The 27,494-nt window shown below is 49.1% G+C and overlaps 1 protein-coding gene across 4 annotated transcripts in view; it reads right to left on the reverse strand.

Annotated features, from left to right (window-relative positions):
- The window catches only part of LOC135906461 (uncharacterized), a 541,800-nt gene that overhangs the window by 134,810 nt on the left and 379,496 nt on the right, over positions 1-27,494 (reverse strand). For all 4 annotated transcript variants that reach the window (XM_065437842.2, XM_065437843.1, XM_065437841.1 and 1 more), the window contains one exon: positions 2,315-2,500. In XM_065437842.2, the coding sequence (XP_065293914.1) occupies positions 2,315-2,428 (114 nt within the window). In that variant the 5' untranslated portion in view covers positions 2,429-2,500. The remainder of the gene's footprint in view (positions 1-2,314; positions 2,501-27,494) is intronic.

Genomic DNA, 27,494 nt, shown 5'->3' on the forward strand with positions numbered 1-27,494 from the left:
TCAAATAAAAGAGTAAGCAAGCGGCAATTTCTTTCTAATTTCGACACAGACGGATTCTTATTCGAGCATGCGCTCTAAAGCTATAGCGTTAGAACACCTAGTCGCCATGGTCACATCGCTAGTTTTGTTTTGACGAGGGTGCACGCCGCGCTCATGCACGGAACAGTGGGCGGTGGTCACTTCCGTTATTTCATCGTTTATGCGGCAGATTGCTGGATTAACGGCAAATACAATGCCGCGGTACCTTTTGCGCGTCGGTACCTTACAATTTTAGATTTCGAAGGACCGAAAAAATAATTTCTCGATTTTACGAACTTCCCTATTTAACGAAATAATTAGAGCGTGGTCATCACTTCGTTAAATCTAGCTTCAACTGTAATATCTTTTTTACGAACCAGTAAGCCTGTAATTGAAACGCCCTCCCTGCTATCTGTTACCATTCTTTTTCTTACTTTTCTTTGTGTGTATCTCTCTTTACCCTTTTTCCAACCCCTATTCCATCCACCCAAGTGCAGGGTAGGAAACCGGAAATTCGCATCAAGAAAACTTCCTAACTTTCTCTTTCACTACGAACCAGTACGAAGTCGTTCTGCAACCCGATGTAGCACCATAGCAGGCAAAAGAGCGAGCAGGAACGAATGCTCAAAGGTAACTACGTTCTGCGTCCACGTGATCACCTTCTTCGTTATGACGTCATGACACACATATCCCGGGAAAATCAAAAGTGCTTCGTAAAACAGACACTATGAAAGCGTGTTTAGTCCGCCCTGAGGAATACCAGTATTTTTTTTTCTAGGCGTTCGACGTGCAAGACCATCATATAACGCAAGAAAAATATAATAATAATACAGAAATGGAACATTGCAAATGTCATGTTAATAGTCATTTATGCATGCAACACTTTGGTGGGCAAACTGCGCGAAATGTAAAGAAAGCTAAGCGCGCGGTTAAGCTAGGCTAAGCAAAGCTACGCGCGCTTTGAGCAGTGGCTTACACTTACATTGTCGGCAATGGGCAGACACACGCGCATAATCAATCTTGTCCAAGGATCATTCATCCTCCTTAAGTCGTACATTCATGCACCAGCAGGTATGCCCTATCTACACTCGCCCACACTTGAGTGGGAAAGAGCACACCGCATTGCTGTTGCAGCCTTTGTACCTATTTACATGATTGACTCTGCACCTTACATTACAATTAAGTTCTGCTCCGCTTGCTCGCCTTTCGATACCGCCTGACAAATAGCACTCAGTTTTCCAGGAGCCGAAAAGACTACGCGCACCCCGTAACGACCTGCAACGTTCTTCAAGCCATGGCACGAGTGGTGTGCATGCGGTACAACTAACGCGTTCTTATTCCTGGTTTTTTCTTCGGTGTCCTGCCTCCTCGAGTTTTTCACCCATTCAATCAACTTCTCAGAGCTGCCCGTTGTTAAGCTACCCAGGTACCCAGCTTCCTCCAGCCTGATTACGTGACGTGCGAAGGCATCACCCAATGAATGCCCACATGTTTTTACCAGGGCAGCCCGAAGTGCGGAGATCCAAATGGCATTTTTGACTACTTTGGAATGACCTGAGGTGAAGTTCAACAGGGACCTGGCAAAACGGGGCAAATATTCCCAACAAACATGGTGGTCTAAAAAATGTAGTCTAAGATCAGGGCATTATAGTTCATCCTCTTTTGCTTGCTCCTTGACCTTGCTTGTCGACAAGACGTATATAGGTTATGCAGGTGAAGGCAAAGCTTCAAAATCAAAACAAAATAGTCTAATAGACGTCCATACACCGGCTTTCTAAATGTACACTTACGAGGATTGGAGACGAATACAACAAGAACAAAACGTTAGAAAAAAGAATATCTAACTCTGTGTCGTTCTTCGTTCAGGCATGCATGACATAGGCTACCATCTGACACCACTGGTGCCGAGCGGATGATAAAGTGCACAAAATAGTTACTCTGAGCCATACACTGCAAGATCCTTAAAATACCATCAGACAGGCACAATAAGTCTTTATAGCTGGTGTGAGAACTAAACGTTCACAGACTATAGGTCCTTGCACTGTCTGACGAGTCTTAATTGGGCCTCACCTTACCGTCGCATCAGTAAATGCACGCAAAAGCACAGAGACGCTGCTTCAAATGCTGGCGCAGAAGCAAAACGCTAGGCCCATGTAGGGCGCTCACCCGTTAGCCGTCTGCGGTAGACAGTTACAATGCGATTGGTAGCAAATCTTTCGTTGCTTTCCTTGCTTCTTATTTAATTGTACATTGTTGAGTTACTCTTGAAATAGACGGCCAATTACTACTGCTATACCTGCAGTTCCACTGGAGTCAGAATATTCAGCTCGTCGGGAGCTAGCGCACCGAAGGCTTCCTCCAGGAGATGCTCCCGGTGGTCGACGAAGGAGGAGAGGTCGTACCACGTCATCGCGACGCCACGTCACTCACTCGTCCTTCCTTGCCACTGGCACGAGAAGGAAGCGAATCCACGGCCCTGCACCTGCAAGAACACGTGACAGGGCTCATTGTAATGCCTTGCGAAGTTGTGAACGATCGACAAGTGTACAAGTGTTAATTTGATGGCGTGAACAGTTAGTTTAGTCGATTCTAACTAGTGAACTTGCTTCAGCGCTGACAGACACGGACCATGTAAGGCGCATAGGACACACGAAGCTCTACTTTGAACTAATTTTTTTTGTCTTTACTGTCATGTTCAAATACATCGTGCGCCCGTCATTGTCTGCATCTGTCCGACCACTAAATCAAGAGTGGGTGGGGAGGGGTCCCTCGGGACTCAGTAAAGTTATTTCCTCCTCCTTTGTATCTTGTCAGCACCAAAAGAAGTTCATCATGAATAACCAACTCACCAAAATTACCACCCTGACTGAATCCTAACTAGCTGCGTTGGTGATACCATGTGAAATATGTAGCCAGGAAAGCTAAACAAATGGCTAATCGACTGAATTTAACGGCCTAAGTGCCACGACGTATTCGCAGCGCTAATGAAGGGCCATGCAAGCCGCATATGATACATTTATTATGCATGATTACAATTCCTACAGACCATACAGAAATGAGTGGCAACGATGGATACAGGAAGGTCGTTTCAGTCGATGCAAGTGCGACGAAAGCAGGAGTCACGATAATGATTTCTAGTCTATAGGGCGCCATGCAGGCTTCTGTTATGTGGGAAAACCTCTCGTTTTAGTGCCAAGTAGCAATCGTTTAGTCCTGCGAAAAATGCCAAAAACGACTCTACTTGCGAGGTGATCTAAAGAATATCGCAGGCGAAAGGTCTCAACCATGCGAAAAGACACATAAAACGAAGCCAGCAGAAAGCAAAGGTGATGTTCATCATTAAGCCTATAATTGAAGCGCATAAATGGTAGATAAGAGAGTTCGCCGCAGGTGGTGATCGAAGCCACCCAAATTGTTGCCCGGATTGCTGCATCTATAACATCACATTTCGCTGAAAACGGTCTATTTGCAAAGTCACGAAGCCGTTCGAAGCCAAGAGGTCGTCCTCATGGCTTCAATAGGCAAATCCATGTATTATCCATTATTTCCACGCTGGGTAAACCACCGTAATTGCAACTCCCGTAGGCACTATAGCGCTAGCGTTTCCAGCAATACTGTTTGTCCAAAACGCTACGCGCCGCCCTCCACATTCATCTCGAACCACTTAGCCAGTCGACATGCATTGAACCGCAGCAGCGCTGTGTACATGTGACAGCCACACAGCGCCTGTCATGTATTTTCGAATCTGGAAAATAATGTTCGACGTTCCGCCGCCTTCGCGGCTGAGGACCCTCTAAAGCAGCATCCTGGCGCGCACTTGCGTAGCTTAAACCGTGGCGAGCACTCAAGCCTTTCCTATATGTAGCATATACCTTAAGAGGTATATGCTGTCAACTACAAGCAACGTTCCTCGGAGACCCGGAATGCGAGGCAAGCGAAAGCGGTGGTATAGGCCGACCACGAACACAGCGGACAGTACACGAGGAACAGCAAGCGTTCAGTGAGACGTCCTGCAGTGTGCAGAACCGAGAGAGAGAGAGAGAGTCTCTCTCTTAGTAGTTGTTCGAGGGAGAGAAAAATTTCCCCGTGCGACAGATCGTTAACGCCTCGAGCGCGAACCCGGCAACCAGGAGCCAGCCGCGAGAGTTGATTAATATTAATAACTCGCTGCAATTAACCTGCATACACAGCGCGTCTTCCCCTCCCTCCGTCTTTGCTCGCCATCCTTCCTCGGGAGACGTAGCCGCTTGCGTCGGTCCCGAGCAAACAAACGTGCGACCGAGCGAGGCGTAGGAATATAATTATAAAGACACAAATAAAAATAAAGAAGATGCAGCGCACGGCGAGTGAAGAGAAGAGGGAGGCCGCGGACTGAGACAAAGAACAGCTTTGGCAGCCGCGAATTGGACGCACGTGCTCATGCACTGGAGGCGCGTGAATATCGCCGAGGCTAAAACAAACTCTTGCTAAGGGTGAGAGGAAATTTATCTCGCTACATATACTTACGGTCGAGCGCTTCTACAACGAATGCCTGCATACAACGAAATGACGCGTTTAACTAAGGAACGATTCTGTCCCGGTTCATATTTCGAGCTGCTTGGTGCGCAACCTTTCACAATGAAGTGACCTGCATAACGAATTATATCGGAGGCCCCAAGCATTTCGCCATAAAAGCGTTCGGATGTATTTCATTTCTTTACAGCGATAGCGGTTACACGCTGCTTACGTAGCTGGTGAACAGCGTTGCGTCAGGTCGTAGTTGTGCGTGCGCGCGTCTTTTTGTTTTCGTTTTTTTTTTAAGTTTAACTTACGTGGGAGCGGGCACTGTAGAGTGTCATTAGGATAGCAATGTACATGGACGCTCAGGCGCAATAACGACGCTGTCGTCGTTGGTGTCGTGCCGTCCGGCTATCGACGGCGCATGCACGGCTCGGGCGTGAAGGGTTACCGGGTCACCAGCGAAGCAGAGTGCGTTTGGTTGCGACAACGAGGAAGTGAAGTCGAGGCACCGTGAATGCTGCTACGCTCAATCGCATCGGCGGCGGAGCCAGAGAACGGGCGGTATATAACGCTAAACGAGGACCCGCGGTAAAACTGTTAAAGCGACAGGTTTAAGGCCCCGATTGTGCAGTGAGCATGCCGTCAGCGGGGCTCAGCGGGAGCTGACCGGGGGGGGGAGGGGGGGGGAGAGGACATGTCTGCCGATCACAGCGCGGCACGCGCCGCGTTTCTACCAATCACAGAGCCACGCGCGCTTTCTGGCAATCATAGCGAGGCACAAGGCGTTTCTACCATCCGCGGCAGCGGCGCCGCCGGGGAGGAAATAAAGAAAAGAACCAGAAAGCTCGCCTTCGCGCAAAGCACTCGCCGCAAGCGTTTCCCGGTAAAGGTTGCATAAGCTGCAGTCGCCGGGAAGCGTAAGAAGCAGTCCAGCATCCTTTAATGCTATCGCGTTCTAAAAGGCGAAGCTTAAGCGTCTCACAAGATCTTTATTGCGATAGCACTTATGTGGACACTACAGGCGCATTGTTGCCGTCGGGGTCGCCATGATATTCTGCATAAAGTCCAAAGACGACGATAACACCATCACCGCGCGCCGTATGCTATATGTGAAAGCTCGCGAGGGTGAGCCGATGACAGCGGCTCAATGCCACATGCGCACGGAAGGAAAGTGGGGACGAAGCGCGCCGGCTTCCTTCGCGCACAAGGAACCGGGGGAGCTGTGGTAAGAGGGGGGGGGGGGCGTTGTACTTCGGCAATATAGTGCGGCCGCGCGCAGTCACGTGGGCTTCATCTTCAAGGCGATCTGCTTTGGGGCCAAAATCTAGGTGGGCCGACGGCTCACAGCTTTGAGTGTGCCGTGTTCTTGCCACTCAGTTTGCGTTGAAGCGATAGATAGCACGAAGGTCACTTCGCTCGCTGCTGCTGCCGAGCTTCCTCACGCTAGTGTTTTAACAACAAGTGCGCGCGGTCATCGAGTGTGATGTGTGCATGCTTGCCTGTGCGCATTGACACCATGGTTGGTAATTTAATTAGTAGGCATGTGTTTACAAGTTTATACAGCCGATAAAACTACTATACTTACTTATTATGGCCGCCTACTAATTTACTATTACAAACGATGCTTAGCCTTTCGGGCGAAACTGCGACTTTCTTTATTCAGCTGAAGGCCAACAGCGGAGGCACTAAACATGCAGCAGAATATTAGTAGCTGACTTGTGAAAGTTTAGTATCGTTTCGAATTACGTAATGTAGAAAACAAAACAATGGCCAGCAATTTCCAGCAGTGGTGTGCCATATTCTATTCATGTCCAATAAAGTTTTACCGCGAAGCGAGGCACTTCAAGACCAGACTGTGCTTGCTTAGACATAAGGCATCAGTAGGGAACACGTGCTCTAACCTTTGAAGGGACGATTTTGAATCTGTAAGAATGACAACAGGTTGAGACGTACAAAACCGTAGCTTCTTTAGAGCTGCCTCAATAGCAACGCTTTCGGCCGTTGTGGAGGACACGACTGCAGTGAAGCGAACGGACCAATCATACTTCAAAGACGGAATGTGAAAAGCAGCTGCACCACGCTCGGTGCAAAATCTCCATATCAAAGGCCATACGATTCCTATGGGTGCCATCACACATAGGTATCATAGGCAACGAGATGGCGGACAGCCTCGCCCATAGAGCGCTGTCTGGGAATCCTTTGAGAAAAGTGCCTCAAGAGGACAAGAGACTCTTCAGAGAAGCGGTGTCTTGCCACTTCCGTTCTTTGTGACGCTCACCTCACAAGCTATGTGTGATCAAGGGTCTCAAAAGAAACCAAGCCACCTTACTCATCCGCATTCGCACGGGCTCTGCTCGTACCCCTGCGTGGATGTATAAGAGTGGCCTGGCGTTATCACCATTATGTTCAACGTGTGGTGTGTGCGGTGACATAGAACATTACCTAATGTGCTGTACTGTGTATAGCGCGGAAAGGAGGGTGTTATTCGGGTCCCTCACGAACACAGGAGTTCCTCGCAGTTCTCTTCAGGACATTGTTTTCCCGCGCGGGAACCGGTTGTCTAGGAAGGAGGTCTCTCGCCTTCTGTTAATTTACCTACAGGAAGCGGCCTCCACATGGTGAACTGAGGAGTGACCATTTGTAATTGTGAGATCTGTGTCTGATTACGTGATTTATTTATTTTAAGTGTCGCTACGGTCGAGCAATTGCCGGCAGCAACTGCAAGGCTAATCCCACCAGTAGCCTACTACAACTCCACTCCACACACTTCAGACTGTGCTTGGAGCCAATGTTCGATCTGGCTTTACCCCTACGCCTTATCCCGCAACCCCAGAAGTAGCACAGATCATCTTTGTGACTCTTGCCCTAGGCACATATTTCAATTCTGCTACCATAAACAACTTGAAACAACAAAAGATAACACTGTATCTGTAGCGAGTATCTTTTTACATAGGTAAACAAAAATACCATTTTTTATTGCATGGTTAGTTTCAAAGGGGAAGTTTATTTAATATTGTCTGATGTTTACAACAACCTGCATAATTTTCCACTCGGTTTTTGTTGCAAATCCGCCAACAGCCCTAGGTGATAGGTCTGAATGGCTGGGGTCAAGCCCACACAGGCTAGGCCCGAGTCGTTCTGACCTATCACTGAGAGCTAATGGCGGATTTTAAATAATAAACAGACTAGAATAGCTTTGCTTTACACCGGCCAAGCGTTTCTCCTTCCACTGCCACTATTCAGCGTTCCTTCCGAGCTGGTGTGTGTACGTTTTATTGCTCTGAGCGTAACGGGCATTTAAGCCCAAGTTAACGCTATCTGGTATTCCACAGGACACTCACAACCGACGCTTTCCCGTCGAACTGATCCAATGTCTCGTCTCGTGCACCATCCGAGGTGCGACGCTCCTCATAACGCCAGCGTTTTGAGACGCCTGGTGGCTGCCAGGGCGGCGCAGGAGTTGCCGTGCGCGCTGCCTCACTACATGTCGCACCCGCGTGCAGTTAGGAACCTGTCCGAGCAGTTGAAGTGCAGCGCCGAGTCTTGCTATCTCGCTCAGTGCTTCACCGCTTGGGCGAAACAGCCATTTTTTTTTTTTATCACCGGCTCGACGAGTCTAATCAGCAGTGCCTTGTCGTTCGATCCAGCTGTTTCGTCAGCTGCAATAGGATTCCCTCTGGTCCTGCTACCGTGTTATTGGGGAGAAATGCTAAAAGCGGAGGGCGGCCCTTAGAGCTATTCTATGTGGCTTTCGAAAAAAAACGGTAGTAACCCTAAGTGCCCCGCCATTTCGCAGCATTTCTCGTACATAACTCGAGAGTTGACGAATGCGTTAGTTGGAGTTGCACAAGTGCCCGTCAATGATTGTCCGCTACCACTGTCCACCTGCTGTACGAGTCCGATCCTACAGCATCTTTATTCATTCGATTGATCGTGTCGTCTCCGTGAGAAGCGCCGTTCCATAACGTGTACAATCTTCAATATTTCAACGCTCAGGTGGACTGAGCTAGCTGACCCGCTCAACCGCGTCCATCAGGGCTCAACCTCCGACTCTGTTTCTCCAAGCTGTGGAATCTGTGGCGGTTTACGTAACTTTGCACCGAACTCGCATATACCTCGCACACGGGATGCTCCTTTCCCGACCTCTGCTTAACACTAAACCGGGCACTCGCCCAGGAGTGCTTACTCCAGCTGCCCAAGCTCCAGCTCCAAGGTGTATGCCACGGTAGTCCCTTCTGACTACCATGGCATACACCTTGGTACGTTCACATTCATCCCGAGTCGTGGCCCCCATACCCGATTCGTTCAGTCCTATAGAAATAACATTCCCGCCACCTGCTCCTACTTGCTGCTCTTATGCCTTGGGATACTGTACTAGTTGGACCCAACACAAACTACGACATTATACGACCTTCATACGTACAAAATTACCTCCCTAGCTTCTGGCGCCGTCCCATTCAAACGCTGTCGTCGTAAACACCACGCACCGTAGCTCACTGGCAATGTTATAACGTTATGCAAGTGCAAGGAGCCAAATGTTCTGTCTTGGTAAGAAAAGCCTCTGCCACGGCGACTTGCTCGCTGCAGAACAACCACAGCGGGAAGTCAAGGAGCAAGTACGAACCGCCCACTAACGCTTCGTCGAACACACTGCCACGAGAGCGGTTAGAGAGACAAGGCTATTCTGGGCGTACGTAAACTCCCATTCAGCCACGAATGATCCTGAATGTGTACAACTAGCACATCCTCTTTTAATCCCCTTTCCCCCTTCCCCAGTGCAGGGTAGCCTACCGGACTCAGCCTGGTTAACCTCCTTGCCTTTACCTGATGACTTCTCTCTCTCTCTCTCACCGCCGTCTGTCACCTCCGAACCTGCCAACAATCCTCTCATACCTGCCTAGATTCCTACCCTACATATAACAGCCTAACATGCCTAACAGGGAGTGTCGCATATTAAACCTTTTCAAAGCTTCGGTCCCGACGGCATCAGTTCCATGGTCTTCAAATTAGCAGCTGCATTTGTCGCCTACATCCTGCGCTCCCTGTTTCAAGAACATCTAGACTCGGGTACATGTGCCGATGCGTGGATACATGTTTACGTTACGGCTACGCATATACGGGCCCTGGTGCGTGAGCAGGCCTCCTATCCTCCATCATCCCATCGCCAACGCGTTTATCGTACGTCACAACTTCAAACGTGTCCTTAACGCGAACATTGACACGCATATTAAAATAACAAAAATATAAAACAGCTCTTAAATATAAACAGCCCTAAAACAGCTCTTAATATAAAACAGCTCTTGGCATCACGGTGCACGTATCAAGTGCCCATCTTGATCAACACACTCCTTGCGACCTCATCCGTCGAGACTTTGACCGCACCTTACCCTGCTTGTTAGCATCGAAGTAAAGGGTATCTCTGGAACCGGAATCTCTTGGTTATGATCGCTCCTCAGCAACCTCACCACACGTGTTGTCTACTGCAGCCGCTACAGTTTGGTACCCGTGCGCAACGCGGTTCTCAAACATTATTCACACGTCATCGCAGGTTTAATGAAGTGCCACATGGTGTCCGAGCGTTGCAACATTGTTCCTCTGGACTGGTCAGCGTGGACATAAAGCTCACTTTCTGCCACTGCAAATTACTAAAATGCGAATTAATATTTAAGTTTATCGCTGCGAACGCACGGTCCCAAGTGCTTTTGAGCATGTGTTGGCGTCGGCTCGCGACGGCCAGTGGAGACAGAGTCACTGCGGTGGACACGAAGGAGTTTACGTTAGAAAGATGTCGTAAGGTGCAGAAGGTATCATCACTGCGTCTGTGCTATGCGTGACGACTCTTGCCCCTACCTGCCGCAGCGTTCTGCTGCAGAGCGCCAGGACGCGGGTTCGATTCACAGCCGCATTTCGACTGGAGGGGAGGGGGGAGAATTTCAGGCGATCGAAATTAATCGGGAGCCCTACACTACGGCGCCTGTTATAGCCCCGGAGTTTCTTTGGGACGTTAAACCCCGCGAATCCATCAATCGACATTCTGCGCCACACATTTCGACAAACTGAGCGTGATGCCCGACGCGCGAGCGCAGACAAAGCACAACGACCGTCTATTGCGAAGCTATCAGTTGCGCAGTGCGCAAAAGAACAGCGCCTTGCAAGGGCGACATCGCATGCAGCGGTTCTCTTCTTTCTATACCAACTGGAAGCGTTTTATTCTGTATGTTTCAGAGGAAAATAGCTGCTGCAGAAAAACTCGATGCAGCGGGTGACTCTGGCACCGGTCAACAGACCGAGGGAGGATGAGAGGTGCTTCTGAATTCGAGCAGGGCAAGTGAAGTTTAAGAAGCGAGCGACATAATGCAGTTCGTGCCTCCGGCTTGCATAACGTCGACGGCGCCACACAAGAACATTAACAATGGTAAACAGCGGAGACACTTCGCGAAGCTTCGTCGTTATCACAGGGAACAGAACAACAAAAAGAGTAGAGACGGGTTGTTTACTCGGCGCGGAAAATGCGTGATGGACCTGCTTTCCTCAAATGTCGCACGGTTCTTCTCTCGGTTTTCTCGCAAAGGTCGCTTCGCAGCAGTCTCAATGAGAAGAAAAAAAGATCAATTAAAAGAAGGCGACCTCGTCTAGCTGCGCATAAACACTTGACGAACGTGCCACCCTAGAAAGTTTCCGCTCCGTAACGCTCGCGACCGAGGAAGACCTGCGGCAGGCTACATCAGCCCCAAGAACAAAAACAATCGGACTCCAGGGGTAGCGCGACGCCGGCGACACCGCTCGGTCTCCAGTTCTCGCCTAAAACGCGGGATAAACAGGACCCGTCAACCTCAACGCGCCCTTCATCCACGAGCGCCAACGCCTGTCCCACTACAACCCCTGCGCCCTCTAGCGGCTGTTGCACGACCGAGGTGTACAGCCGAAACCCGTAAAAGTGTACACGCGGCAGGGACGTGGCAGTTGCAGCGCTGTAAGACAACCGGCAGGGGCTTGGCATCCTCTCGTAGAACAAGCAGCGATCCAGTTGGTGGCCGACACTCGACGAGCGCACTAAAAGCGTCCGTTTCCCCGTCGACTTTGTGTACACAGGGATACGACGCTGCGTGCACATAGCACCCGAGTTTGTGTACTCTCGCACTCTCTCGCGTATTTACCGAGAGCTCAGAGCTCGCGACGAGGCCACTAGGCGATGGGTGCCAGAGAGAGAGAGAGAGAGAGAAAAGGTTCCAAATAACAGGTTGCGATATAGCGGCAAAAGTCTTATTAGAACGAGAGGCGATATAGGAAGAAAACAGAAAAACGACCTGCCACCCCGAGCGTAGGCGTCCGTAGGAAAATGAAGGGGCGGTGGGAAGCGGTAGGCGAATACCTCGAACGCGGGAGAGGTCTCTGTGCGACAAACAGGGCTTAGAGTTCGCGCAAAAGCAGCGGGCGTCAACCGGCATCAGAAGCGTTAGCGTGGAAGCATGAAGAAGAAACGGCGGTGAAGTCGGCCGAAAGTTAGAAAAGAGGAAGGTGTGTTTATACCCGTCGACGCGCGGGTAATGCTTGCTTACGAGCAAAGTTCCCCCAAGGTTCCCATGGGGGACAGGCTTGAAATGCAGCGGCCGTGTACGTATACCAACTTGCCGACAGCGTGAGCGCTAAAGCCTCGTCGGAAAGTCAGATCCCTTCCCTTTTTTCTTGCTTCGTTTCTCTTTTTTGTTACATCACCTTGTTCCTTTTCTTTTTTAATCTTTCATAACAGCTCCTGCTCCCAGCTTCACCCGCTATAGCTCAACCAGCGCAGCGAATCGCTGTACATTCTCAACCGTGAGAAACAGGCAAAAACCTGAGAACGGGAGGCGCACTTTGTGTGCGTGTCGTCTGCGCATCGTCTGCTGGACGTCTGCTTCATGAAGTTGAAAATAAAGCACACCAAACCATACCAATTCGCCCGGGAAACGAGTTCTTTTGAGTCGGAGGCAAGCTTGTATGCTATAGACATAGCGGGCGCCAGTGATGCGCGGTTTTCATTTGTAATATACCCCATCCTGGCGGACGGCTGACAAGGCGCGATCTTTCGCTGACTTTTCAGAATGGTGAGAAGCGAAAAAGAAGTGGCCCAGGAAGGAACTTTAGCGTTTCTAGATAACGCGTCACAGCAGAAGCCAGCCGGAACGACGAAAGCAGCTCAGGCGTAGCTAGCGCGAGTCGTCGACTTGCGCGGGCTTCAGCTGTTTGGAAGTTGACGCAGCAAAAGAAAAGACAATGGGGGATAACTCAGGGCCGGGTGCTTAATCCGGACAAAAAAAAAAGAGCGAAAGTTGCACCGTTCTGAAAAATAGACGGTGCGACGAAACACCGGGCGAGAACAGAAATGCAGTTGTGGTAGTAACAGTTGTCACGTGAGTAGCTGTTTATAAGCACGGTGAACGGGAGTTATACAAGGATGCGGCAAAGTGGGGTAGAATCTCCGCGGTGTGCTCTGGGGAACGAGGCAGAGCTTGGGAACCAGCTTGGAACTGAGCTTGGAACTGAGCTTGGAACTGAGCTTGGGCCTAAGCTGAGGCCACCTTGGTGCGGAGAAAAATCCGGAGTAGGGTAGGCGGACGTTCTAATGACTGCACTTCCTAATGGCTGACAGCAGCTGCATCTAACATTCACACTAACCATTAGCACGCTTCAGAACTACGATTCCTGTTAATTTGAGCGAAGTAAGGAAGGTGTCAACTTGTCATGTTGCATTTCTATTGAAAATTTCAAATTTCTTAATATCCGCAAAAAAAGAAAGTATTACGCATTGTAACTAACTTTTTTTGCAAAATACAATAAATTTCCCCAATAACACGATCAGCGGTTGTGCAATTACAACGATAGCGTGTCCTTGTGCATTTCAAACGCATATTTGGGTTGGAAAAATGTGCGGGCACGAGAAAAGAGGATTGCGCAGCAAAAGCTTCTTCTAACGCTTGGCTGCGCACACAACTAAAACGGTGCCCGCTGAAAACCACCTTTCGGTGAATGCTCCTTCCGTTCCACTTCAAGCGCGCCCCTTCGAACACGGTCCACACGCGTTTCGTTTTCTTTTTTTTCTCCGCTGCACATTCGTCCATCTCATCCGGAACGACAACCCAAAGTTGTTCGTTCTCATGAGACTTTCCTTCCGCACGCTTTCTCCCTCTTTCACCTTCCACGTACATAAACTAAAACCAGTTGACGATACCAGACGACAGGACTGCTGCAACGTACAGGCAAACATAGCAAAACCTCCCCATCCGTCCAACACCCGCACGAACGAACATACAACCCATTCCCCCAGGTCTCCCGTTCACAACCTCCACCCCCCCCCCCCCTGCCCACTCCAAAATAAACTAGCAGCCCACCCAAATCGCGAGAAACGTGAGCTACTGCACAGCCAAGGGGACGGCCTCGGCGAAAGGGGAAAACAACAACATCGCGGCGACGGAGCGAAAGCATTTCGTTTGCGCGCTAAATGCACCGTTAATCCGCTGGAGAGCGAACAACGGCATCGCAGTTGTCGTCGCCGCTGTCGTCCTATAGCTCCCTGTTATGTGGCTGCAGAGAAGGGAGCGCGCCGGGAGACGGTGGGCTTGTTTTACGCCTATCGCCACACATCCTCGACGCTATATATACGCGCCGTCGTTTCCTGCACCCTCGTTTTGTCTGAGTCGTTCGCAAACAAGGACGCAGCGGAGGGAAAAGTGAAGCGGGGAGGGAGAGGGGGGCACGCGAAAAGCCGCAGATGTGACAACAACGCCCCAATCCTCTCGACAGGGCCGGAAAGGTGGTAACAAGGAGAACTATTACACTTAAACAGCCGGGGCTTTACATTCCATTTCTTCGCTACTCTCCCTCTGCTGCTGCGGCCGCTGAAAAAAAGAAAAAAAAGAAAAGAAAGAAGAAAGAAAGGTTGGGTGCTACCACGAAGACAGCAGCTGCGGATGGAGGAACTCTCTACTGATGTGTAGAACGCGTCGGGATTTGGCAATAATCTGTCGAGCAAGCGGGAGCATTTTCACTATTGTCTCTTCTTGGCTGGTGTAGGCGTACACACACGCGTTGCGAGCGTTTCGCGATGCGGAGAACGCGTCGCGCGCGCGAGTCAACAAGATGAAAACAGACGAAAGTATGCGACTTATTTGCATTCGATGATAATTGCAGGGTCGTCGGAGAGTACCCGCGGAAACTGTAAGCCACAGGTTTTACTTAATGCTCGGATGACTACACGAACCACTTTGAGTACATTAGGTAAGTTCGCAATTAGCGCTCGGCCTCGAGAAAACAAAGGCAAATAAATCATCGTAGGAGTAAAAGAAAGAAGGAACAACGAAAAAGGAGGACGGAATGAGAGGATTTCGTTGAGCGCACGCTGAATATACGACGAGGTGAAATTAAGGAATCCAGAGAGGCGCGCAATGGGGTTGGACGGCTCGGCGATATTGACAGTCGTCGAGGGATGAAATATTAATGGCGGCTATACGTGGGCACGACAGTCTTTGCTCCGCTGCTCGTGAAAACTTTCCGGGCGAGCGTTCTGGGGCGGTTCGCGTAGACTCGCGTAAAGAGCATTCCCTGCGCAGTACGTGCTGGGAAAACTCATCTCTTGGGCGCTCGACTAAATCGTCTTCTTTTTGCTCGCACAGTTCCACTTTCCATGATGGTAATAAGCAGAGAAAGAGAGAAAGAGAGAGAGAGAGAAAGAGAGAGAGAGAAAGAGAGAGAGAGAAAGAGAGAAAGAGAGAAAGAGAGAGAGAGAGAAAGAGAGAGAGAGAAAGAGAGAGAGAGAAAGAGAGAGAGAGAGATAGAGAGAGAGAGATAGATAGATTAGATAGATAGATAGATAGATAGATAGATAGATAGATAGATAGATAGATAGATAGATAGATAGATAGATAGATAGATAGATAGATAGATAGATAGATAGATAGATAGATAGATAGATAGATAGATAGATAGATAGATAGATAGATAGATAGATAGATAGATAGATAGATAGATAGATAGATAGATAGATAGATAGATAGATAGATAGATAGATAGATAGATAGATAGATAGATAGATAGATAGATAGATAGATAGATAGATAGATAGATAGATAGATAGATAGATAGTGACCGTTTTGCCCTAATTATCTATGACAATATGTTCTAACTCAAAAAGAAGTTAGTTTTCTTTTTCTTTTTTCGTACGAACGGTGGTCTCTGTGGCTGGAAATAAAGGCGTCAGGTTTGCTCTAATTATATATGACTATAATAACTATGTTTTAACTCAAATAAGAGTTACCGTCCTTATTTTTATCTTTATTTACCCTTTTTTGTACACGCGGTGCTCCCCATGGTCAGAAATAAAGGTGAGTGTTTTTTTCTAACTTTCCAGGACGCAGAACCGTGTCCGAGAATCAGCAGGTTAACCCTGTCAAGAAATATCGCTTTGACCAAGGATTGCGCTTCATGGCAGAACCGAAACTTAGGGAACGAAACCACTGCCCGTAGCAGCGGGTCGGCGGATATCAACGCTGGACACACTGACCGGTCCACTGAGTCCAGATTCAGAGACGAAAAACAAAAACAGAAAAAAAGCAAACACGCAAAAAGAAATTAGTCATGAGGGGGAGAGAAAGGCCGGAGAAGCATGGCGTGGTGTACGTAGTGTGTGTGTGTGCGTGCGTGCGGTTTCAATTAGGACGTCCAACGCCCCGAATCCTGCACGCATGACGTCAGCCGTGCGTCTCAATTCACTTTATATTCCGCGCTTGCGCGACACTCGTCGGGGGCAACAGTACAGGTCGGGCTTCACTGCGCAGCACCAACCGGCAGCCCAGAGAAGGGAGACTGCTCCGCCGGTGTAGCGGCGCGCCCTGAATTAGCCGGGGCTTGGTCGCCAGGATAAAGGAGAGAAACATAAAAGGAAAACGCCTCGCCGCGGTGGACGTAGAGAAGATTATGGATGAGAAGAGAAAAAAGGCGTCGCGTTGCCGTCGACTCTTTGGAGCTATAAATTGCCCCCTCAGTCGTTGGTGCGAGTCGAACACGAGGCGGCGAATCGGAGCGAGGAGACAGCGTCGCACTGGAGCGGGGTTGTTGCTCGATGCGACACCATACCGAACTCGAAGTCGTTGATTAGTGCTGAGAAAAAAAAAAGGAAACTCTACACGGCCCTTCACCGGGAGTTATATTAAAGTGACGCCAAGTCAACTTAAACTGGTGAAGTTATTCTTCAAAACTATATTTTCGCTTGTTTAGCCGTGAGAAGTGCTGCCCTATAGACATCATTTTTAACTGCGCGAAAAGCACGCACCCAGCGGAGAACAGGACACACGTAAGCGTTTTCTCCGTGTGGTGTCTTCTATACTCACCTGGTTTATTTTTCGTAATTAATGTTCGTGAAAGCCGCCCTCCTCCTCCTCAGTTCCCAATCTCCAAGAAACTTGAAACCGCAAATCATTCCTTCTTTTCCTGCCGTCGATTGAGAAACGGCAAAAAATGGTGTTTCGAAATTTGATTCCGACAATGACGTACTCCTTTAAGTTACCAGCATATTACTGCCGACTCAAGTAGCAACGGTGGTGTGAGGAAGAGGCTGTGCGCCGGAAGAGACAATGGGATAAGAAAGGAAAGGTGCCTAGCAAGCAGTTAAAAGGAATATTCGCGACCTTTTAGCTGCGGGTTAGTTAACTCCGGCGTGTGCTCACGACGCATGCGTGGAAGGAAGCAAGAAAGACTTACGAAGAACAAAGGAGAGGAGTACGGCCAGCCGACTCACCGGCGACCGTCGCTGTAAGCGTTGCCTTCCGCCGCAGATGAACAAACTGGAGTCAAGAACCAAGCAAGCGCCCGTAGAGATCAGCCGGAGGCGTTACCGGCGCTGGAGAAAGGCTGTGGGCCGGCTGCCATATTACGACCCAGAACGTCTTCAAGACGGCGCCATGCATCCGTCGGCAATTACATGTCACTAACCGTGCTAGCACCGTCAATTCACGTACTCATATGTCAGAAAGGACATTCCTCGAGGAAGTGGTACACTATGAGGACCATGTAAGCAGCCATCTGGGGCATAGATGAGAGTTACAAGAAGCAGAAATTGACCACAACTTCCGTGCTTCATTTTCACACTGCAGGCACGCTGCTAGGTGCTACACTGCCAGGTGGGACAGACTAGCCCATTCCGCAACAACGTAGGTCGATTGCGTGGAATTGTCTTTAAACGTTTCATACAGGGGAGTGTGAGGGGGGGGGGGGGGGGCAACAATGGCGTACTACCAGTGCCTGCAATCGCGGATTGTATTTATTGGAGAAGGCTAACGGAGCGCAGCGCAACGACACTCTCTGCGCTGTTTCATTTAACGCGATCGAGTTCGTCTCCTTTACCGAGACTCCAGCTATGCAAGACCAGCGATGGCGAGAGTCGGCGATGAATGTGACGCCACGGCATCGCTCCTGAAGACGTAGAAACTGACGAGCGGTTGCTCGCGCGCATAAAGCAAACGCAAACCCGCTTTTTGAGAAGACCGAAAACTCTTTCTCAATTCCAGAACGGTCCACGATATTATGCTGCACGCAACAGCTCGGCCGCTTTGACGTGAGCCTGCTATCGGAAGTAGAGATGTCGGGACCTTGGCAGAAGTGAATGCGTTCCTCGAAGGCCATTGGACTACGCGAGCGCTTGCGACAACAACACGCGAGCAAAAATTTGTCTGGGAATGTGGGCCCCACACTCATTCTTTCCTTTTTCCTTCTTCCTTCTTATATTTGTTTTCTTCTTCTACGTGTGTAGGATAGCCAACCGGCTGCGACCGTGATCAACATTCGTACCTTTCCTACTCTATCTCGCGCTCTCTCCAAGAGGCCCCCCTAAATTACGTTCATTCACCATACACCTTAATAATTTTCATGCATACGTTTCTCTCTTTCTTCAGGCTTCACTATGGCGAGGCTTCAAGTGAGTCATGGTGTTCATGAAGGTACCTCTTGTCGGTAAGCATTAGAGAAACTGCAACCGCATAACTTATAGAATGGTTTAAGTTCACGGGCTAAATGCTCCCAGTTCCACGTGCGCAGCCAACGAAAAAAAAAAAACTAACTTTACACTCCTCCGTCGCTTCTATGAGCACTGAATCCAATTGTCGTCCTATAACACCGACACGCAATTAACCGCTATATACTCTGACGCAGGTATGCCTACTTCCGAGCGGTTACAGGGCTCGCGACTGAACATTCGACAACTGCCGCTCCAGGAAGGAGGCAATAAATTTGTCCAGATTGGATGAGCCGTATGTTATAATCAGGACGGAGAGCGGAGCAGTAAGGGGAGAAATTATTTCCACTACTTGCTTCGCTCAACCATTGCCGATTTTCTCTTTGCTACGCGCTTTCCTTCCACTGGCCCGCTGCGCCCTGTCCGCCTAATAGAGCTCATAAATCCGTGCTGGAGCGCATTTTACGCGGATGTTCACAAAAAACATGCGCACGCACACGTACAAAAGCATACGCGCACACGCTGTACGCATTGCGAGGTAAAAAGAGAGAGTGGCCTGCTTACGGGCCAGCTACTTTCCGTTGCCCGTCGCGTCCGACGTCGGCAGCCGGGTAGAACAAAATCGCGCTCGACCGTCACCTGTTACGGTCGGCCAAGCTCAAACACCCTGCGCTCTCAAATTACACCGCGCACCATCGGTCATTTGGCGCCGCCGACCACCAAAGAGAAGGGGGGCGGGCGAAGCAAGGGGGGGGGGGGGGGGCAGGATGCTACGGGTACCGCGTTGTTGCGTCCGAAGAACCGGCGCAAACAACGATTTGGCAAAGACGAAAAAAAAAATGTGGGCCGGCGGAGGAGAAGCGACGTAGAAACCGCGAGGTGCGCGGAATTCGGCTCACGCGTCACCCGCGAGACGGGAATACCAAGTCGGGGGGAACAAAAAACCCCAGCGACGCTTTTTAAAAGGTGACGCTTTACGGCAGACAACGGCCGACACGTGACCAGCGCAGGTGTGTCGTTCGATCCGTTCTCGTCATTCTAAGGGCACATTCACACCGGCGACTTCAGGAGGTCGCGCGACCAAGTTGGTCGCTTTGCGACCAGTCGCAAATGGTCGCAAACGGTCGCCTTTCTCGAAGAGCGACCATTTTGGGCGAGTCGCTCTCTGCGCGATTTTTCAGTCGCGCGACCGTGGTCGCAAAAGTGATAAACCAATCAGCGGCGCACCGGAAGTGATCTTTCGTGTGTCTACATCCGGCCTCCTCCGGCGTCGCATTCTAATTCCGCGTAGATTCCGAGAGTTCTCGCTGAGAACGATAATCTCCGGGATTGCGACTTGCGGGTCGCAATCAGCCGGGCTTTCCGGTGTGAACATCAGTCGCCTTCGGTCGCTTTTTGATTGCGAGTCGCAAATGGTCGCGCGACCTCCTCAAGTCGCCGGTGTGAATGTGCCCTAAGACGACCGTCTAAGATATTTAGAGGTGGAGCTGGAATAGAGGGAAGGCAGGGAGGATGACGAGGCACACGTCGGGTTCGCTACCCTGTGCAGGGGAAAGGAAATACAGGGAGAAGAGAAAGATAACTAAAGGGCGCCTCAAACGATTTGGCGTCTAACCGCTGATCGCGAAGTCTATACGGTTCCATTCCCAGCTGTACCTATGACAGCGCAGCGGGAGCAAAGACAAAAATAAAGGAAATAAGAACACGAAATACGCCGGCGTGTTGAAAACATGGCAGTCAAGCGAATTAGACTCTTATGGCCAACGTGTAGCTTAGGCAATAAAAAATAAAAAATAAAAAAATAGCTATAACATCACTGTAGCTCGAAGGCAGGGTTGCCAGAATGGGGGACCCTGCGAATATCCGTTTATTTTCACTGACGTCGGAAACGTATAAACTGTATTATATTGGATTGGATTGCAGAAACATTATTTATGCCTGCAGTTGGGCGCTCGCGCGCCCCGACGAGGGCCTACGTCATCCTCGAAGTTGCCGTTACTCGGCGCGGGTCTCCGCTCGCCGTTGCCGGCTCTCTGGGTCCATGCCTTTCGAGCGCCTCGAGGACCTGCTGGACGGCCCAGAGCTGATCGTCTCGGTCGTAGGTCTTTGCGGCTGCCTCGAGCCGCGGTGGGAGTGTTCTTGATTTAGCTTCTTCGGGATATTTAATGCAGGAATAAAGTAGTAGCCAGAATGGTCACAAGTTTACAATATCCTGCATGTTAAATAGCACACTCCAATGAGAACAAGTCGAGAGCTTAGATGCTCCGAGCTAGAAAAAACGATTCATCGGCATCGATCGTGCAGCCTCAAAAGTCATTGGGCGCTATCCAACTGTGAATGGGTGAATGTGGTGAATGCACAACCGAGTGTGATGTTAGGCGCAACCGCGTATGTTTTCGATAAATACCACGCGGCTGAACCTATAGGTAAAAACCCCCGAAATTCTGCAGTCATCGATTCTGCTCGCAATTTCAATGGCAACACCTTTCAACGGCCACCGAAGTTCCTATAATATGACACCTATCGTTATTACACTAGCCTGAAACTGCCGCCTTAGATCTTCGACGAAATCAATTCTCGTTCCTCCCTTGTAATGCAAGCAATGCGCGTGACGGATGAACGATCGAACGCACTGATTGCTCCAATGTTGCGCTGCTCTCCACCAGGTGGCGGTAGGCGTAATGTGCAGCTGGTAAACGAGCTTCCGTTATCCTTCTACCGCGTAAGATAGTATTGTTAACGTGAGACATATTGGGAAGAGCCTTTACGTTAAAATCTTACGCTACGCCGACAGCAGCATATAGGGAGGGGAGGAAAGGGGGGAGGGGCCCCAGTCCACAGTTGCGCAGGTACGACGTGCGCGGCTTCAATAATTCATCCCGCGATCCGCGGTGGGCTTCACGAGCGCGCCCGCCTGCAAAGCAGCCTTGCGCGGGTCTACTTGTCCAGTCCAGTCGTCATGGATGCGTACTTTTTTGTAAGCGGCATATGTAGCGCATGTAACGCAGCATGCCCGCATTTCCTACTCCACCCAACCAACTGGCTCCCACTTTCCTTCTATTCTTTTTTTCCAACCCAGACACACGTTTGTTCGGACCCTTTCACTCTCGCGGAGTTTCCTGCGCGTTTTGATGACCGTTTCTTTTTCCTTCTCTCTCTCTCTCTCTCTTGAGCATGTTAGTTTGTCAGCGGCGTATGACGCAGTGTAGTTTTTCATCTCGCAAAGTGGGATTCGCCGTACTGATCTCTCCCGCGCGCGCGCCAGGGTTTTGTTTGCGCTTTCTTTGCCGAGAGACCGAACGTCGCGGGTACGCCGCTATGAGGCTTTTGCTCACGAGGCTTAATAATGCATATTCTGTGGAAAGTGGACGTCGGAAGGCCGTCTGTATTACGAACGGACGGACACCCGCAACGAACTGGAATCTTCCCTCTAACATACAGTATGATGAAGTACAAATTACGATCTTACAGCGTGTCCAGTACTAAAGATTCCGCGCGTGAACCGAGTTCTTGTACGTGCGCGCTTTATTGGCTTTATTGGTTATTGGTCCCTTTATGGGAATGCCAGCAGGCATTCTGAAAAACAGCACTAGCGGCAGGACCAAGAGAAGATGGACAACGCAGGCGCTGTGTCGTCCGCGTTCGAGCCATCTAAGTCGTTATTATTATTATTATTATTATTATTATTATTATTATTATTATTATTATTATTATTATTATTATTATTATTGCGATCAAGACTTGTCCTAAGGCATAATGTTTCGTGTGTACTACATGTGTGCTGTAAGGCATGTGTCGTGCATGAATTCAAGCACTGTTTTGTGGCATCTGTCGTCATGTACCCAGCGGTCACGTGTTGTAGCGGCACTGTACCGCAGGCCAGCTTGCCAGTAGGACACCGGGTCGTAGCGCTTGCAAGCTTGAGCAAGTGCAAATAAGCGGCAGGACTCCGCTTCCGTCAATGGAAGGGGGACAGTACAGACACGTTGCAGCAGGTGCAAATTGTGGCCAGCTCCAAGTAAAGGTGACAGCCGGTGTATGGCCACCAGCTCTGCCAGAAACCTCCTAGTTGTTAGCGCTGTTTTTCGGAATATCAATGCTTAACTAAGCAGCCTTTGCTTGTAGATGCCCTCGCTTGCTTGTTCTGCGACCACATCAGGAATTTCCAAAGGTCCGCTTCAACAGGGTAATGTGTCCGGGTATCTTTATACGTATGCGAGTGGTGTCTGCACGGTGGAGGGGGGGGGGGGGATAGGAATTCGACTGACGCGCCACCAGTGAGTGACAGGATGAAAGTCACTGTCAGCCATCGACTTCTAGAAATTGCTTGGAATGGCTGGCTGAACAAAGTGCGTTGATGTAAAATACCGCTTAATTGGGTTTGTTTCCGATGCCTGCAGATGCATTTTGCTATTGTGCGGAAAATAAGTGCCGTTTTATGGTTAGTTCTGTTATGCACAAGTAACGCGACAGACACCAGTGCCCCAAATGTCGTAAAATACCGAATCTCTATGAACACAATGAATGCTCTATGTTTAGTATATCTTTTATCAGATCTCGGGCACAAAGACATAGTCAAGCCGAACAGGTAGGTTTTCGCCTGTGCCTCTGTCCTCTGTAACCCCCCCCCCCTCCATCCCCCGTTGTGAGAATGCGAAAGAAATAAAGTTCAAGTTCAAACCCGGTGGCTGTGTTGGGCTAAGGTTGGGTTAAAAAACAAGAACAAGATTCGATTGCAGTTGAAGCGACCTTCTATTGCGCAATTGTTTCGTCTGCTCGCTTCTAGCGCTTCAGAGGCTTCGCTTTGTCGAAAAAATTATGTAATTTTGCACTGCCTACAATGCACTGCTATTGTGGACGCTGCTTCGCAGACCCGCAAATGTCCACACAAATCAAACTTGACGCTCAAATATCCTAGTTTTCTAGAAAGTGTCCACAGCTTTACTATGTAATAAGTTATGCTAGCTAACCAGCCATTAACCAGATATGTTAACAAATGCTTCCTGCTACCGATAACGTCATTATGTTATGTTTCTTCTTCTTTTTTTCTTTCAGTCAAGCGAATTTCTTCTCTAATAAAAGCTTAGTGAGACTTTAACATTACCGTCACAACCTCAGCTATTTCATCATCATCATCATCATCGTCGTCGTCGTCGTCGTCATCAGCAGCATCATCATAATCATCATGATCACCACCATCACCACCACCATCACCATCGCCTGTTATGCCCACTATAGCACGAAGTCCTGCAGCGAAAAAAAGAGTGCTTTCATATTAGCCCTGTCTTCCCCCAGCTGACCCCATATTGTAACAAAAAATTTCCTAATTTCTTCCTACCACCTAATTCACTGCCATCCTAGACTGCCCTTGCCTTTTCTTGGCACCAATTAAAAATAACGAAATATTTTTTAAATTCTTTTCTATAAACTTTATATGCCTCAACCACGGGCTTGAATCTAACTATGGGTAGTCAAATGACCCCAGACTTGCAACAGAGTCCATGAATAAAACAGTGAACACTTCGTTCATCCACTACCGGCGGCGTTTAATTACGAAAAGAAGGCGCTGCTGACGCCAGCTCGACGGAGCAAACGTATTCGCATTTTCGCTGCGGCAAACAATATTCAAAACCACTCATCAAGCGAATGCGTCACAGAAACGCGCCTGCGAAATGGGCGAGCGAAATGTACGGCGGGTTCACTTCCTTCGCGTCATCTTGGACATCTGTGAAATGAGCAGGGAAAACACTGAAGGCAACCAACCAACCTTTTGTGGACACCAGTCACGCGTCACACACCCGGAGAGGAATCGATGGAAAACTATTCTCGGTGAGTTGCAAGTATACATTAGAACTCTGGAACGCAAGACTTTCTCCCTTTCTCTCTATTTTTTCCAATGGAGGCGAGCACGCCAAGGAAATTAAGCCCTGCGCGCACCGGAAGGCTGCAAACAATGGACACACACCGAGCGATGCACGCCGAGGAAGAGAAAAAAACAGTAAAAAAACAAGGAACAAGAAATAAAAAAAAAGAAATATAAACCCGAAATATCAATCGTAAATAAACAAAACAAAGGAGCGTGGTGAACTGAAGAAAGCTGCCAAAGGGCGGAACACGACATCCTCTAAAGTCAATAGCGGTCGAAAAGAAAAAAAAGGAGACCAAAGGAAAGTTCAATCTCCAAAAGGAAACGGAGACGAAATAAAAAAAACAGATAACAAAGGAAGACGTGCGTTCAGGAGGCAACTTCAACAGGAGGGCAGGCTGAAAAGAGGAAAAGTCATCAAAGCTGCGGCCGAAGTCATTTAGAGCGGAATAATGCCCTTTGACAACGCGAAGTCTCCCGCACGAACAGCAAACACGGGAGTCACGAATGCCATTTCTTTTATTTCTCCTCTCTCCCTCCTGCACTCCTCCCCCCCCCCCCCCAATCTTCCTGAGCTTTTCTTTTCTATACCTGAAGGACGAAGGAGTAACAGTGCGAATGTATAAACGCGCGTTGGCTCCGTACCGTAGTCGTCCAATAAGTCTATAGGCGTCGGTACGGAAATTCTGGCGTTGCGTCGCAGGTTGAGGGTTTGTTTGAAAGTGGCTTACGTAGACAAAGGTGAGGATTCTATTCTGTGATGAGGAAGAGGCTGTAAAGCACAAACGTGGGCTCGAGCGGGCGTGTGTATGTTCGTGCACGAATGCACAAACGCACTCACATTACTGAAGCTACACTCACACTATCACTAACTCAAACCGCCACTCACTCACTCACTTCATAGCGCATTAACTCTCTCTCTCTCTCGCTCTCTCACTTCACAGTCACACTGTCACGCACTCACTTCTTTACATAGTCACTAACTCAAACTGTCATTCACTCACTCACACAATTGTTCACACAGTAGGTGAGTGAGTGAGTGAGTGAGTGAGTGAGTGAGTGAGTGAGTGAGTGAGTGAGTGAGTGAGTGAGTGAGTGAGTGAGTGAGTGAGTGAGTGAGTGAGTGAGTGAGTGAGTGAGTGAGTGAGTGAGTGAGTGAGTGAGTGAGTGAGTGAGTGAGTGAGTGAGTGAGTGAGTGAGTGAGTGAGTGAGTGAGTGAGTGAGTGAGTGAGTGAGTGAGTGAGTGAGTGAGTGAGTGAGTGAGTGAGTGAGTGAATGAATGAGTGAGTGAGTGAATGAGTGAATGAGTGAATGAGTGAATGAGGGAACGAGTGACTCGCACACTCACACAATCACTCGCAGCACTAACACGCTTAGCGACTTGCTCGCTCACCTCCTCACGCACTTACTCGCACATTTCCCTATTCAAAAACATATTCACTCATTCGTTCTGTTGCTCACTCAGTCTTGAACAGAAACTGCGCGCGCATAACTGACAAAACATAAAACGCCAGCGCACTGATGCCTCGAATCACGATTAGGCAAGAAAATGATGCCGCAAAGACACGTGCCAACCACGAAAAGCGACGAATGGCAAAGAAAATGTAGAACATAAAAAAAAAGATGTAAACCAGACGAACGACGACAGCGGTAAAATATTACCCGTTCAATATCGCGCTGGAAAGAAAAGGAGTTCCGTGTCATCGGCGAGCCCACAAAAGAAGCCGTGGCCGAATAAAACGCAAGCCCAGTCGAGGGCGTAATTTTTCCGACACACGAAATTCATCGCTCGATAGGGGTCGAAAAACAGAAAATAACAATTAAAGAAACACAAGAAGGAACCCTACATGTAACGCCATCTTTCCCCCGCCCACGTCGCCTCTCCTATAAGAAAAACTTCACCGAGCCATGGTAGCAATAAAAACGCGCAGAAAGAAACGAGCGTAAAATGAGAGAGCAGCATTGAGAAAAACAAAACACGAAATAGCTAAGGAACGCGAAATGTATAGCCGCGTCCGAAAGCGCGAGCCACCGGGCACACACAAACGCGAGCCACTCGCATCGAAAACGACTCGGAACCCGCATGTGCGGCAGTATTGAATTTCTTTTCCAACCTCTTGAATCGAATCGACCCGCCATGCGTATACTCACCGATCAACGTCGACGACGACCGCAAGTAGCGCGAAATCGCAGGAAAAGAAAGAAACAGCGGGCAAACCAAAAAAGAAAAAAAAGACTACTTCGAAATCCGACACCAGACGGCGTAACCACCGAGTGTAAAGGGGCAGGCCCGACGCAGTTACATACACTTCAATCGTTGCACGGCTTGGGACACATCTCGCCTCTCCAGCACTCCTCCTTTTTTCTTTCTCTCTTCTCTTTTCTTTCCTTTCTTCCTTTCTTCTTCTTCTTCTTTTTTGCATACTTATTCGAAGGACCACTTTTCAATGCTCGTCTCCACTCCCTTTCCAGGGTGTGTTCTTTCCTTTCTCGAACTCTCTATTTCTTTTTCCTTTTTTGTTTTTGCACGTGCGCGCTTTAGTGGAGCTCCGTTTCCTGTTGCCCTTCGTACAGCCGACGACCGTTTTATTCTCAATTGTAATCCGATGCCGCCGTCTAAGCGCAAGAGACAGATCTATAACTTACAAGAGCGGTCCCCGTCCCATTGCTGGGCACGCACTTGTATCGTTGCGTTTCCGGTATAAGCGCAAAGAGTCTCCGAAAACAGCGAGTGTTTTCGATATTTAAACAAGGCTCGTTGGCGATGCAATGCAAAGAGCAGAAACGTCGATGCGATCGACACGCGAGCAGAAAAAAAAAGGTATGTTATGTCAAAAATGACCGCAAGGAATAGGAGACGACTGCACGAGTACATTCGAATCGCTAATGCCTCTTCCATATTTACATATTTTATATTTTTTGCGAACGCTGACGGAAAGAAAAAATGAGAAAGAAAGCTTTAAACGGCCTCTGCCAGCGCTTCCTCGGCTACACCGACGGGCCGAAACAAAACAAGGCTGAAATGCACGGCGGACATGCAAAGCCGGTCCAGTATTGACACGAAAGCAATCGGGACTTTCCTGCTCAAATATTCATACAGGCGCCAGTCCAATGTAGTGGCAGTCCAAT

Source organism: Dermacentor albipictus, chromosome 9, assembly GCF_038994185.2.
Source record: "Dermacentor albipictus isolate Rhodes 1998 colony chromosome 9, USDA_Dalb.pri_finalv2, whole genome shotgun sequence".
NCBI classification, from domain to species: Eukaryota; Metazoa; Arthropoda; class Arachnida; order Ixodida; family Ixodidae; genus Dermacentor; species Dermacentor albipictus.